Genomic DNA, 14364 nt, shown 5'->3' on the forward strand with positions numbered 1-14364 from the left:
AAACAACTAATAACAACGGAAAGGGACAGTACAAACGGATTACAATGAGTAGATAATCGATAATACAATATATTTTGCAGTACGATTCAATATCGCAAACACATGGTACTTTGTGTATCACATAGAGTTAAGAACAATACCATCTGAAAATACACAGACGTAACGATGCCGAACACATGATTTAGGGGGTTACCCCGAAGGCGATAGTATGACAAGACAGTTCAGTACAATAGTTATAAAACGATTAATAGTTTATCAGAAGTACGATATAACTGGAATACTGATTCCCTGGGTTAACAATGCCATTTGATCATATTTGACTCAATGGAGTTATAACCACGTGACTACATCACAGATTTGCGTTCGGATTAAATTGTGCGCTGGAGCGAAATATTTTCAGAAATTCCCTGCCTCCACGTACTTAACGTCTCCAACAAATCTAGCCGTCGGACTACCTTCTATCCGTATTTCTAAAAATGTAACCTTCCTTACAAACGACTTCTGATAAACTTTCCAATAAAAATATATTAGTGATATGTACAATCGTACCAATGAAATACACGTGGTACAAACTTCTTATAGTACATATAATACCCCTGCAGACAAAGATCCTCTTACGCTGTTTAATCACATTTAATTCATTTGGCATTTTGATTTCATTAGTGATGTAGATTAATATTCTTTTTTTAATTTTCCTCAGGTATTCCTTTTTGTTCTCCCCTTGTTGAGCATTACGTGCAAACAACAGACAGAAAAAACGATCGATTCCGTTCGAAAAATCGGAAGACGCACTTAGATTTGTATCCTTATGTGTACATGACTTAAACTGGACTAGTGATTTGAAATATAAATTATAGGTACTATATTAAAGGAACGAGGAAATAGTTATGTATACCATTTTGAACATTATTGGAATAAATCGAAGGCAACATTTTTAAATACTGTCAGCAGTAGCACCTTCTGTCAGGTGGAGCTTCTGGTTCGTGACACTTTAATCGACGTTGATGAGGTAGCACAGACTTTTCAATGGTTAGCTCCATTCTTCGCATCACACGTTCCAAAAGCACATAAATTGCTCGAGCGACATTCTGTCCAGTAGCTGCGCTGGTTTCTAAATAAACTAGACTGGAGAATACACAATGACAAATTTACGTTTTATAAATTCCTGAATTACATTTTTTTTTAAATAGATAGAAATTTAATTACTCGTGTTTCTCCGCTAGTTCTCGAGCTTTTGATTCACTGACGACTCTTTTATCCTCAAGATCGGACTTATTTCCACACAGAATTATATCAGGATCTTCGCAGTAAGCATGAGTCTGGTTCATATATAAGTAAGAACAATTTCACATAAGTTATTAAATATATTAGTCTGGAAAAAAATTATACAATCGATATAAAAATACCTTAAGCTGTTCTAGCCAATTTCTGACTTCAAGGAACGACTGCTCGTTGGTAAGATCAAACAGTAAAAGGAAGCCCATGGAGTCCCGATAAAATGCTGTTGTTAAACTTCTGAATCTAAACATTATTGACACTTTTCTTAGTGAATAATTTACCTCAAATAACACCTTGAGTTATGTTACTCATTAGTAGCCTAATACCTCATGCAAACGGAAACTCCTCGCATACAATTACTCCAAGTATCGCCGTATTAACATACAATTAATTATCTCAATACACTACCGTTCTTGACCAGCTGTATCCCATAATTGCAGCTGCACCCTCTGACTCCTGCCATTTGTCATCTGATAAACCTACGAAACGCAATTTCCTCGATAGATAAAAATATTTAAATCATAATTTCCTAACGCAGTCAAGAAAATCCTACTCACCACTCTCTTTTCTCTAAAGTCAATGCCCACTGTCGATACGAATCTAGAGTTAAACGTCCCATCGGTGTACTGATACAAAAAACTACTTTTCCCCACGCCGGAGTCACCCAGAGCTAGGAACTTTATCAAATAATCGTAATCCATTGCATAGACTTCTAGTCGATCGCTTTGTGGCAAAGCAGGAAGAATTAATAATCGTCCAAAACACTTGGACGCATATGGAACGAGTTGTTATCACAGATATAAAATACTGACACCTGATGCTTTCGCTAGTGGATTTCAAAGATTCGCGCGGAACTGGCAGGCACACCTTTTGACAGCTGTCGGCTGTTAGCATTGACTCAATGTGTTTTATTAATAATGATAATACCGATTACGACTTTTATAACGTCGACACTAAATTCATCGTTGGAAGAATCCCTCCTAACTTCTACGTGTACACTCTCCGCCAAGTGTACGCATGCACTGAATACAACTAAATACAGCCATGCAGTCACGCACACATGTCAGCAGTTCTTGTACGAATTGAACCCTCCTGAAGTAGGTCGTAAAACCGTGATTGGCTATGAAGTTTCGCCGAGGACACGACACGTATGCGCGATAAGCACCTCCAGCAGAAAGCAGCAGGGAGCGCCCTTGGTCCATGTTTCGCTGTTATCAGCAAGCCCCAGTCATCTATCGGCCGTATGTTGAAACCGTTCCACACCTGCCTGCGACAGGTTTATACGTTACCTACCAGAGAACTCATATCTGTTACCTACTGGTTGGAGAATTTTCTGATCCCAGCCTTTGCCAAAATGCGAACAGTAATTTTAAGTAACATATAAAAATTATATTTTATACCTAAATGATCCAAGATCCGTGTAAAATTCAATTTACTGATTCTATATACATATGATACAAAGTTTGCTTGTAAAGAATCATGTAACGTATACTTGATCATCGATGTTCAAAATTCCTCCATCCTTCTCCAATCTCGAAAGATACATGCCAAATTTCAATTTCCCATGAAATTGCTCCGCTAAGGTTCTCAGTGGTTCTACCGTCTTTTTAGCAGTGAATTGATCGATACATACCATTTGACACCTATTACATGGACCATCCACCTGAATAAAAAATGTCTAGTTTATTCTTCTTTCATTTCAATTACCTTTGTTACGTTAGTAAATTGCTCGGTGCATTTATCTCCCAAATTTTCCAATTAAATCTAGAAATAAGAAACATACCATAAAAATATTGTTTCCAATTTTAACACTTTTCCACTTTGTCTCTTGAAAAGGGTCACTTCCGCTGATCACTATGTTAGCTCGGAATCTATGTACAATGGTATCTTTTTGACAGCCAGAATCTTTGTCCATTATTTTATCAAATAGCCACATCACACTTGCTTCGTTAATCATCAAATATTGAGCTTGACTTGAAAATGATAGTTCTGGTTTATTGATTTTCTCTGTAGAAAACAATACGATTAATACAGAACATGCAGAATTATTTATAATTAGCTCTAGACCAATAGTCAAATCGACTCTACCTTTATGGAAATCCTCTGATTTACTTTGCCGTAAAAGCCTCAAGTCCGGTTTCCGCAGAGCTAAACTTAGCCATTCAGAAACTTCGCTACCACAATCAATTCCTTGAACTTTATGTCCACAGACTTTTCCCTGACATATTACTCCTTCTGAGGTACTGTCAGGAAATATATTTAAAGGTACCTGAACAGATGGCATTCCTAAACATATTAAAAATCAAATTATTCACAGCCTAAGCAAAATTACTCAAAATATATGCACTGATACACACCTGGATATGTAAGTTCCAAAATATCATTATTTTCGTGTATAACAGGTCTGATCAAACACAGATCAATCTGCTGTTTTTGTGTTAATGTTACGCCAGCTGATGTGACGATCATCCATTCTCTATCATATTGTAATCCACGAGGTCCTAGCTTCCATGAATTTTTAATTTCATATGCACCACATGATTTTATTGGGTATATAAACACACGTTTCAAGACAACTGGTTTGCCAGCTGGATTGCGATCATTTTCTTCAAATTCATAATCATTGCCTTGAGTGAGCCTCAGGAACGAAGGACTGTTCTCGTTAGATTTTTCAGCAACGTGAATGTATCTGTCGGCAGACTTCACTTTCTCATTTTTAAGTCCAGTGGAATGATCGATATATTTTTTTTTAATTCTTATCCTATAGTCAAACCACCACCTCGGAGTTTTTGTTATTTCTGGTCCATCTAGAAAGCATTTCCTGATCATCAATAATACTCTTTGTACGTCATCAATTGTGGACATGTATCCAAGTGAGATTCTTATCGCTCCAGTAGGTTTTCCATTTATCAAGTCTCTATCACCTCCACAAGTATACCCAGCATCGTAGTTCTCCATTATTTCTTGATTTGTCAAATGCAAATGTCTTTGACATGCCCCAGGATTACAGAAGCAACCAGTTCTAAGATGAACCTTATACAAAGCTGCCATGTTAAGGACTTCCATATAACCAATACATTCCCCATTAGATCGCAGGAGATTAAAAGCCACAATGCCACCTTGTAAATTTTTATCTTCATAATCTGTGTCCGATAGTAATTTTACTACCGGTTTGCCATTGCGATGATGCATCATTAGTAAGGAATGGTGTAAATGCCTCGCAAGAGAGAAAACATGTTCAGAAATTTTCTGTTGTGAGAATTTAGAAAGCACGTCGAAACCATGGCGAAGTGATATTATTGACAAAAAAGGAAGTGTACCATCTTCTAATCTAAGAAAGAACAATTTAATTAATAGTTACATTAATTGAAAGAGAAGAACCTGAATTATTGAAACTATTTACAAATTATTACCTTTCATGTAAAATGTCACGTTTAACATGGAACATGTCTGAACTCAAGGAAACTTTTACAGTACCACCACCGTAGTATGTCTTCTTCAAAACATTGGCACTGGAGTTCTTAACTAGTAACGCTCCAATCCCAGTGGGATAGCCAAACATTTTGTAAAACGATATGCAAACAAAATCTGGCTTATAAACAGATAAGTCTAAGTCGTTAGTTGCAGCAAAAGTCGCTGCATCCAATAGGACATACCATTTAGAAGCTTGATTACCAGTGACGCTGCTCAGCCTTTTATTGTGAACTTTTTCGATCCAATTAAGAGGGTACTTTAAGCCAGAAAAATTGCACTGTGCCGAGTACACAAATAGAGAATCTCCGCATTGCCATAGTCCATCGTCTGTATCGGCACTATCACATGTAAGTGTCTTAAAAGCATCATCATGGCTAAGGCAAATGACCCGTGCACCTCTTTGAGCGATCGTTTCTCTCATACCAAGAACTGACGTGTGATTATCTTGCACATACACAAAACATCCCAATTCTGTAGAACTAGAAAGTTCACTGTTCTCAAAATCGAACATCTCGGCAACAGTCTTCAAGGAGGCTGTCGCTCCCGATGTAAACACCACACTGTACTCATCCGAGGAAGTATGAAAATGTTCCAAAATCCTAAAAAAACCGTAAATAACCCATTTAATAAATGACTCGAAGAAATCTTTCCTAGTATAAAAAATATATTAAAGTCAACATACCTAAATCTAATGCGATCGATATTGTCTTGAGTACCATTACCAGCTGTACCAATAGAGTGTGGATTTGCGTATATCGACGAAAGTAATTCTTCTTGTACTCTTTTAATCTGGCTTTCGGCATAAAGAGTAGCTCCTGCATGGTCTACGTAGCACTCGTCTATAATGCACAAATAAAATTCCTACAACACTAACATTCATTGCCAATAATTAAATACGGTGTCACAATGACTTTTGTTATAAATCCAAAATTAAGAAAATGATAAATTATTGAGTAAGTTGAAGGTTAGGCACGCACGGAGTCCACGAATAGTTAAATTAGTTCTCACGACGGCCGTCAGGGGCCACGAAGTGACTCACCCTTCAGTCGCGAAAATTCTTGATCCAGACCTTCAATTATCTCTTTATCGTAAACCGGTTGGTACGAAGGCAAGAATCCTTCTTCCATGACGTCCCGCGACGTTGTAACGTCGCTTGTTGTAATTCTCTGGTAATGCCTCCTCTTGCGCAATTCAAGATTCGAAATGAATTACCCAACGAAACCATAATCACCGATGGTTATCTCGAATAACGTCGCGTAATTATGGATAAATTACAGCCAATGTCAGAAACTGTATTACAAGAGAGAAGCGGGTAATTATTCTAATTTATGTGACCACGTTTTTACGTAAGCCCGCAAAAAACTGTAATCGAGACACTAGTTTTTTCTTCGAGAAGAGAATAACAAGCGACTAAAAATACATTATACATAGTCTTGCACTTCAGCCATGTTTTCAGCACTGATACATCCGCTAGGTAAGCAGGCAATTTCAACATGTAGAGTTTAAAAATCAAACAAAATAATCTAGATTGTTTTCCTTCTTGTTATCGCGAACCAGATAAAGCTTCTCGTTATGAAGTGCTTCGGACAATTATCACTGGTAGTATTATGAAATTAAGCTGATAAGAGTCCATGCATCGTTCAATGTACTTTAGGTACAGGAACAAAGAAAAATTTTCCAGGACCTTATCGATCGTCTCGCCACCTACAAATGATGATACTGGATATATGTAGGCGAGGTATAAACAATAATGTGAATATAATTTTTGTAGTAGACTTTTTTTTATAAAACTTCTATATTAGGTGATATTCCAAGAAGATTTCTTGTACGACGAGGTGGCCGAGTGGTTAAGGCGTTGGACTGCTAATCCAATGTGCTCTGCACGCGTGGGTTCGAATCCCATCCTCGTCGAGCCTACGTTTTGCTTTATAAAATAAATTATTCCTAGCGATGCTGACAATAATGTAACAATAAAAATATTAACTAAACTCGGCAGGGAGTGGTAAATTGCATTAGCAATTAAAATGAAGCTCCCACAAATGCGGCTTTCAAATGAATTGCGGGTCGGCTTTGAGAAATCGTATCACTGATAAGGAAATTACCTTTGCAAATTGATACGAGAAATCGTTTGCGTATTCATATTTTTTTTATCAACATTTTATACACGGAGTATGATAATTTTAGATATCAGGAAGCATTTGTTAATAGGACGCATTGACAATCGAGGAGCGAATTTTTTTAAAGAACTTTGACACATCCTTGGAAGAAAGATGTCAAAAATGTGCCAATCGAGCATAAATACAAGTTATTAATGCAGTGAGGTGTTTTTCTTCAAAGAAAACCGCCGAAAAATGGTGAAGTCATGGTTCCCCGCGATTCCTAAAATCGCAGGAATTTTAAAGATATTTAACCTGAAATAAGAAGGCCATTTCAAGTGATGTCTTCGGAGAAAAAAATCCTGGATGGATATAAAGATACATGGAATAATAATTTTAGAGAAGACAGTGACTCCAGGGACGTGAAAAACGTCGATAAATTAAAAGGAGCCGAACGAATCGCTTCGAAATCTCTTAGAAAGCAGCGCAACAGTTTTGACATCTCTTTAGATTTGCGAAAATCGCAAAGGCAAAGCACTGGAAGTACTATTCCGGAGTCTTCGTGGATTCACGAATCAATAGGGGCGACAAATTTGCGAAAACCGTGGAAAAATAGCAATTCAGCCCCTTTAAGTAGAAATTATCGAAGTTCAAGCGTACTCTCAAATATCTCGCAAAAATCCCAAGAATTACCCGATAAGGCGAAGAAATTTACGCCAGAAATGGAGGATGAGGAAGGCCTCACAAAATTGAAAAATACGGAAAATGTTGAAAACCCCAAAAGTAAGAAAAATATTCACTGGCAAAATGAGGCACCGGATGATCCTTCGAAAGGTAGAAAATTAGAAAAATATAACAGACTGGATAAAATTCAAGAAGTTCCCATTGCGTCCACGTCCAAAACTAAACCTACCAATGTCGATTCAAAAAGGAGTGACCTCGGTAAGAAAAGTAGGCCATTAACACCTGTGGAGGAATACATGGAGCACATTTCTCGTATCCTTGGCAGAATTCCTGCAAAGAGTGCAGAAATAATCCAAGGTGTTCCTGATAAATTCGAGATTGTGTCTGAAATTAAATCGGAAGACGCTGACTCTGAAGATACGAAGCCTGAAAATTTCGACATCTTGACTGTGGATACTTTAGAATTAAGTAGCCAACCAAAACCTGATAATACAACAATTTCCGATTCTAAAAAACCCCACAAAATTGCCATCTCCTCTACTCCACCAATTTCAGGCCTGGAAATTAAAAATGAATGTCAAGCACGCTGTTCGAAAGGCCCTAGAAGTAAAATGAAAAATAAACGGAAGGATAACACAACTTTTGGGCATGAACTACCTACAAGTGTAAAAGATAACACCGAGAAAATTATTCCAGCGCCGGGAACTTCAAACATGGAGTCGAATGATAATCTCGCCGTGACTTACAAACTTCCGAAATCTAATCTAAATTCCTCCGAGATGAGACATTCCAACGTTTCCCTAGAATCGATCATCGATCCCGACCAGTTTCGGCCATTCCAGGATTTCGATTTCGACATTGAGTTCCCGTTTTCCGATTTTTCCCTCCAGGGCATCACTTTGAGTAGAGTCATCGAGGAAAATTCCGTCAAAGGTGAAGAAGAAACTGCTAAATTAATCGAAAATGATGAGGGAATTATACCTGGCACGAGTACCCGTTCGACTACCTACGAATTCCACCACGAAGATTCCTCCAGGAAAATCGAAGAATGGATCAGCGACGAAGTGTCAAAGATAGAAACCGTGACGTCAAAAGAGATGTCCGACGAAGCACCAAAAACTCCTGAAAATTCCGAAGAAACTGAAATTCAACTCCAGGGAACAAGTCCTTCTATATTTCGCGAGGGTGTTGGAATGGTGCACCATACTGTAGTATCAGAATCTGCGTCCACTGTGAGACGGATTAATTACATAGAAAATGTGCAAATGGTGAGAACGTCAAGTGACGAAACGTTTTCTCACGAGCACTCACCGAGAATCGTTCGCTGCTGCTTTATTTCTTTGCAGACTACCTCTAGGGAAGCCAGTCACGAGGAAACTGACAAGCAAAAGCGAAAGTTGGTCAGCCTGGATAGCGGAAAGTTAAACAACTATAGGTTTGAATCGGTGCAACCCGTAATTTGTCCAGGAGCCATTACGAAATCTGCTGACCAAGCCATTATGTCTACGCCCTTGAATGAAAATGAATGTATTCCATTTAAATGGAGGATAAGACGAATGCCGCTATCCTGTATCTAATTTTCCTATCGTCACCTTGACGATTATAATTTTGGACCTTAATGAAAGTACTTGGAGTTGTACGTCGTCACTTAATCGAGATCTTTGAAAGATTTTGCAAAAAAAAATTACAACCAACGAGGCCCCGGGGGGATTCGAACCCCCGATCTCCTGTTTACTAGACAGGCGCTTTAACCAACTAAGCCACGGCGCCGTTGCGGTGCTCTCTCGGTAGAGTAATAATTCTCCTTTCAAGCTACATTCATTTTTTTTAATCTTCAATACAATTTCATTATTAATTTGTACCCTAGTAAACTGTAAATGTAGAAACTCTAATAATTACTGTATAAATTACTAGCAATTTATTGTTCTAACTGTGCGAGCGTAAAAAATACAACGTGGTAAAAATACGTTATTTCGCAGTTGCTTAAAGAAATAGCGTCAATTTCTCTACTACTGTCTGACAAATAAGTCCGAGTGCCAAATGAAACGTAAAAAAAAAAGAATTAAAAAATTTGCAACTTCGCAGTCGGTAGGACTCGAACCTACGCTCCCAGAGGGAATCTGATTTCTAGTCAGACGCCTTAACCACTCGGCCACGACTGCTATACAGGTGCATTTCTATAAACTGCAAATTGCATTGCAAAATAATCTATTTATCAAATTATATTTCTAACATCCCCTTCATAACGTGAAATAAACCTGTTGAACAACGCCCGAGCACGTGAACTACTAAATCATCGCATCGGAATAAAAAAGAAATATCGACGTACACTTTTTTTTTTCAATACCTTTAGATTTACATAAGAATAATGAATTTAAAATTAAAAACAATTTCGAACCCCACTCGATAGAACTAAAAGAAAAAAAAAGAAACCCTTGACCCCGACGTGATTTGAACACGCAACCTTCTGATCTGGAGTCAGACGCGCTACCGTTGCGCCACGGAGTCCTTGTTGGAGCTTTTGTAAAGTAACCTTATAAGGCCCAATAAAATATTCACTATTTAAATGACAATAAATCACATTTTAAATCCAACTATCATCTCCACCCGTAGATCAGTAAATAAAATTATCAGCTACTGCAAAAATACCAGAAAATCATCTGAAAACGTAACCCGGCCCAAAAACGACAAGTCAATTAAATAATAATTAAACGCCGGAGGGTGGGAATTCTAAAATCCAAAATTCCCAATTTTATCTTCTTCCCGATCAATGAACTAAAAAGTAAGAAATTTAATTTTTAATTGCTAAATAATTATCGAAACGAGCAGAGAGCAGGCTGGCACGTAGTCGAGTTTCTCGAAGGTGTGAGGGGTCGAGGGGTGAAAGTTCTCACACACCTCCCATTTTCCAGCGAAACGTGTCTCCTCCAATTTTCGCTGCTTCCCACGAGTGCAGGCACACCTGGGCGCAGTCTCCTCTAGTGTCACGTATGCAGCTCGTACCGATTCGCCGGCAACATTCGCAACACGCGGTGCGTGCTCACATCCCGCATACGAGCTCGAAGGGATCAGGAGAGCAGGCGAGTCGAGAAAGTTGGCAGCGGTGCACACCGAGCGGAGTTTCGCGCGGGTTGTCTCGGCGAGCCCCTCCTAGTACCAGGAGCTCAGAACACTCGAGTAGGTCTCCGCCGGCAGTATTATTGCGATATTCCGTCATACCTTGACTTTCGCCCGTGAGGAATTTTTTCAACAGGAACGCATGCGGCCGCCGTAATACCATGACGCCACCGATAGAAGCGCTAGTGTCAACAAACCGTGAGTGAGCGCGCGCAGTTCCAAGAGGCGTCGGCAAACGGCGTCCCCCTCTCCCCCTCGCCTACGACGTTAATTTTAGGGGAAAGCGCGGCAATTGGAAGGTTCGAGAATAGAGGTTAACCAGGTGGCGATTTCTCGCGACTCGCCGGCGAGGTGTACACACGGACGCGAGAAAATAATGCCTAGGAAGTGGGAGCTAGAAATCGGCGGCCTTGCCCCCGGAGACGTTAACAATTTGTTTTTGGGGAAAATGGTGTCAGTGTCCCTAGCGGCGCGTTCGCGATTCAAATTGGCGGCGCGGCGCGAGGCGGAACGGCCGCCGGATGAACCCGGCCGCGAGGCGGGCCGAGGCCGCCATCTTGGACGCGATAATCGCGTAGCCCGGGCCAAATTTCATCCAAGCCGGAGTCAATGAACCGCAGGGGGAATGGAAAGAGGCTGCCGAAGACCAATAGTGTGGTGCGACGTCACAGAGGTGCTTAGGGTCCGCGCGGCTCTTCCTCAAAATTGTGTCTTTCCGATCCCCGGGCAACATGGACGCCACGGAGGTCTTGAACGTACCTGCGCCGCGGCTACTTACTGCCGTTCATACTTGCCCAGTGGCCAGACGGTTAAATTGTTGATTATGTCCATTCTCCGTACTAACTGCAGATTACTACTATCCCTCCAGGAGATTAGAGCGCGGGCAAAAAGACGAGCGTTTAATGTCGGGCTTATAACCTCTAAATGCGAGGAGTGGGACACGTGGGTATTCGAGACGAATCCACGCAACGCTCTCTCTCAGGCAAATGAACTTTGCACAAATTCCCACACCCTCACAATGAGTAATGATTGTTCCCGACTACGCCATTATTAATAAGAGGTAGAAATTGACTAATTTAATTATTGAGCTAGTTTTCGCTAAATAATGGCAATTGGATTACAGGTATTCATTGGAAGGGAGGTCTTAAAGGAGCTCGGATGCAGACCTCGGAGTACCTTCGCAAGTGGATAGCTTGATTCGAGTGGGAGGGAAAATCAGCTAGGAGCATCAAGCTCATAAATGATTATGGTTAGTGATTTGAACCGGGCGTTGTTGTGACCAATTATTTTAAGCAGCGTAATTTATTGCGAGGAGGCATATTAGGGACCGACCGGCCAGTTGACACCCAGGGTCTCGTTCTAGTGACACAATTACCGTACTAAGAGTTCTGGCAACTCAATGATTAACAATCGAAATCATTTAGGCTCAATCAGTTGGTGCATTCTACCAGGGAAGCAGAATTTCAGGTGTAGTGGAACGAAGGAGCCCCGCGATAAGGCGGAAGAAGTGGGCAAGATGATTAGGCTCTCCAAGGCCTTGATAAAGCGCCGCTCTCGAGTCGTCGATATCGCCCTGATACTCGCGATAACGTGGAACGCTCTGTCAGTCTTATAAACGGAGAGTCGAATTAATGTCACTGGAACGATTTTATGACGGTTATTTTAAGCATCTAATACGTTATCTCGCACTCCTCCGTCGATGATCGCACCCTGGGTTACCAACGTTGGTTTCCAATGTACGGGGATTTTGTAAAATTAGATTTAACCTATTGTTCCTAGCTTTGTTGGTTAGATATGTTAGGTAAAGGGATCGATTCCGATTATATACCTCGTGGCGTAATTTTCTTCATGCGATCCTGCTGAAAAAATTCCCTTCCAACGAACGTCAATACGGCGGCGCCTGTTGGGCACGCCGAGAGAGTCGCTTCCTCGAGGGCATGTTATCCTGGTGTAAGGAGGGGCTAAACGAGACAACCCGCGCGAATGTCGCTCGGTCGGTCCGAACAGGAGAAATCCGCCTTCTGGGATCCTGGTAACCGACGGTTCTCGTGCGGGATGTGAGCACGCATCGCAACGTCACCCTAGAAATGCCACAGTGACAACTCCTTCCTGAAGAGGTATGGTACACACTATAATGATAAGCTTGAATTTCGATGCAATGACTGCACGATTCATTCATGAGACTCTGACGAGTACTCTGCAAATAACAAATGACGCACTTGTTTTTAAGGAAAATTTTGTTGACTCGCTTTTCAAAGTTTCCTCGGAGAGGAGCCAATGGCCTAGTCGCCCTCTTCCAATTTTCCCCCAGATTAAGCCGTGCCTTAAATTCTACACGCCTGGAAATAAGTGGTAACATTTTTAATCTAAGCATGAAGACAATTGGAGAACCGTTTGAATTTCTAGAGTAACTGATTTTCACGACTCCCATTCTAACGAGCAATGTAAAATTAGATTTCACATTAGCATAAAATCTTGGAAGGGAAGTAAGCTCATATTTTTAGCGACGAGATAACAGTTTTAGAATTTATGCCGGAAAAGAAGAGAGAGGAACGAGTTCCAGTCCAGGGGCGTGGTCCGGGGTGGCATCTTCCAAGTGGAACCTCTACCAGGGCAGCACGATACTCCAGAGTCGAGCTACGCTCATCTCGTTTCAAGACCACCATCATTAATATCCCCTGCGTCTCGCTGGGCTCTGCAAAATTAATTTTCATATTCTTGCACGGACCGGCGAAGAATAAAAATAGAAGTGATCAATTTTAGAGGATTAACGCCCACGTGGGTATTACTCGTCGCAAGGGACCGTACTCGAAGATCACGGACGCTGTTCACCAAAGACGTCAGCCCTACCTGAAATCCGGCCAAGGACCCATTTGATGCGTCGAAACACCTGGCGCGTTCCATTGGTAATTGTCATCTCAGAAATATGGACAATTAGGGAGAACGGTGTTCTAACATTTAATTTTAACTTACATAATTTTTCTAAATAGTCAGTACTATCATAGGTATACAATATTGTAATCTAAAAATAAGAGTATGTAAGATTTAGGTCGGGTCTCATGAGGAGCCGCCATTTAAACGCGCGGCGTTCGCCGTGCTACCTCTTGTCATGTCATGCGTCTCTAGTAGGTGTGAACCACGGCGCCGCGTGCCGACGCAACCTATCGGACCTTCGAGGCGTCGCGCGAATACCTCGGGCCGCGCGGTGCCATGGTTTTTATAGCTTATTCCGCAAGGGTTAGAGGTCGGGCAAAAAGCAATCGCAGACGGCGCGACGCTGCCTCCTCCTTCCTGGAGAGTTTCAGTTTCCAATCCGTGCCTTTTGGCAGGAAAAAAGATGGCAGCGGTGGGATTCGAACCCACGCCTCCGAAGAGACTGGTGCCTTAAACCAGCGCCTTAGACCGCTCGGCCACGCTACCGGTTGGTTAGAACCGCTTTGTGGAGAATGTTCCAGCACACTTTCGGCATTACTATAAATCTACGCAATTGTTAACTTGTATTATCCGAAATTCTGAATTCAATGACGAGAACTATCCTTATGTCCTTAGGACGTCCGCACATCGAAACTTGTGAGGGGCAACTTCGCGTTCTTCAAACGGGATAGCCATGGCATGGTATTGTTGAATATTTCTATTTTATTTAGACGTAGATCAAGCTTAAAATTAATGTCTTTCTATTTCTTTTTTAAGTTGTAGAGGGAAGTCGAGAAATAGC

At 40.9% G+C, this 14364-nt stretch overlaps 2 protein-coding genes and 5 non-coding genes across 9 annotated transcripts; 1 reads left to right on the forward strand and 6 right to left on the reverse strand.

Moving 5' to 3' along the window:
* Window positions 1–53: 53 nt before the first annotated feature.
* On the reverse strand, window positions 54–2062 carry LOC105701315 (ras-related protein Rab-27A). Its single transcript, XM_012427968.2, has 5 exons — window positions 1836–2062; window positions 1687–1757; window positions 1407–1521; window positions 1207–1319; window positions 54–1125 (listed from the first exon to the last, which is right to left on the reverse strand). The coding sequence occupies exons 1-5, from the start codon at window positions 1977–1979 to the stop codon at window positions 945–947; spliced, it is 624 nt and encodes a 207-aa protein (XP_012283391.1). The 5' UTR covers window positions 1980–2062; the 3' UTR covers window positions 54–944.
* Window positions 2063–2165: 103 nt separating this feature from the next.
* On the reverse strand, window positions 2166–9082 carry LOC105701314 (molybdenum cofactor sulfurase 1). 3 transcript variants are annotated; one of them, XM_012427966.2, is made up of 9 exons: window positions 8844–9082; window positions 5792–5933; window positions 5435–5591; window positions 4692–5351; window positions 3636–4609; window positions 3367–3564; window positions 3062–3285; window positions 2771–2941; window positions 2166–2541 (listed from the first exon to the last, which is right to left on the reverse strand). In XM_012427966.2, exons 2-9 carry the CDS (start codon window positions 5877–5879, stop codon window positions 2329–2331), a joined length of 2685 nt encoding a protein of 894 aa, XP_012283389.1. In that variant the 5' UTR covers window positions 5880–5933; window positions 8844–9082; the 3' UTR covers window positions 2166–2328. The 3 variants fall into 3 exon arrangements, with proteins under 3 accessions (XP_012283389.1, XP_012283387.1, XP_023289256.1); XM_012427964.2 differs by having other exon boundaries at window positions 5792–6042; window positions 8844–8898; XM_023433488.1 differs by lacking the exon at window positions 8844–9082 and having other exon boundaries at window positions 2372–2545; window positions 5792–6014.
* Window positions 6582–6663, forward strand: Trnas-gcu. The gene has a single exon. It is a non-coding gene; the product is annotated as a tRNA-Ser (tRNA).
* A 146-nt stretch (window positions 9083–9228) lies between the features above and the next one.
* On the reverse strand, window positions 9229–9302 carry Trnat-agu. Its single transcript has one exon. It is a non-coding gene; the product is annotated as a tRNA-Thr (tRNA).
* A 310-nt stretch (window positions 9303–9612) lies between these two features.
* Window positions 9613–9694, reverse strand: Trnas-aga. Its single transcript has one exon. It is a non-coding gene; the product is annotated as a tRNA-Ser (tRNA).
* Window positions 9695–9968: 274 nt separating this feature from the next.
* Window positions 9969–10040, reverse strand: Trnaw-cca. The gene has a single exon. It is a non-coding gene; the product is annotated as a tRNA-Trp (tRNA).
* A 3947-nt stretch (window positions 10041–13987) lies between these two features.
* On the reverse strand, window positions 13988–14069 carry Trnal-aag. Its single transcript has one exon. It is a non-coding gene; the product is annotated as a tRNA-Leu (tRNA).
* Between the last annotated feature and the right edge of the window lie 295 nt (window positions 14070–14364).

This window comes from Orussus abietinus, unplaced genomic scaffold (assembly GCF_000612105.2).
Source record: "Orussus abietinus isolate OABI.00-Male unplaced genomic scaffold, Oabi_2.0 scaffold5, whole genome shotgun sequence".
Lineage (NCBI taxonomy): Eukaryota > Metazoa > Arthropoda > Insecta > Hymenoptera > Orussidae > Orussus > Orussus abietinus.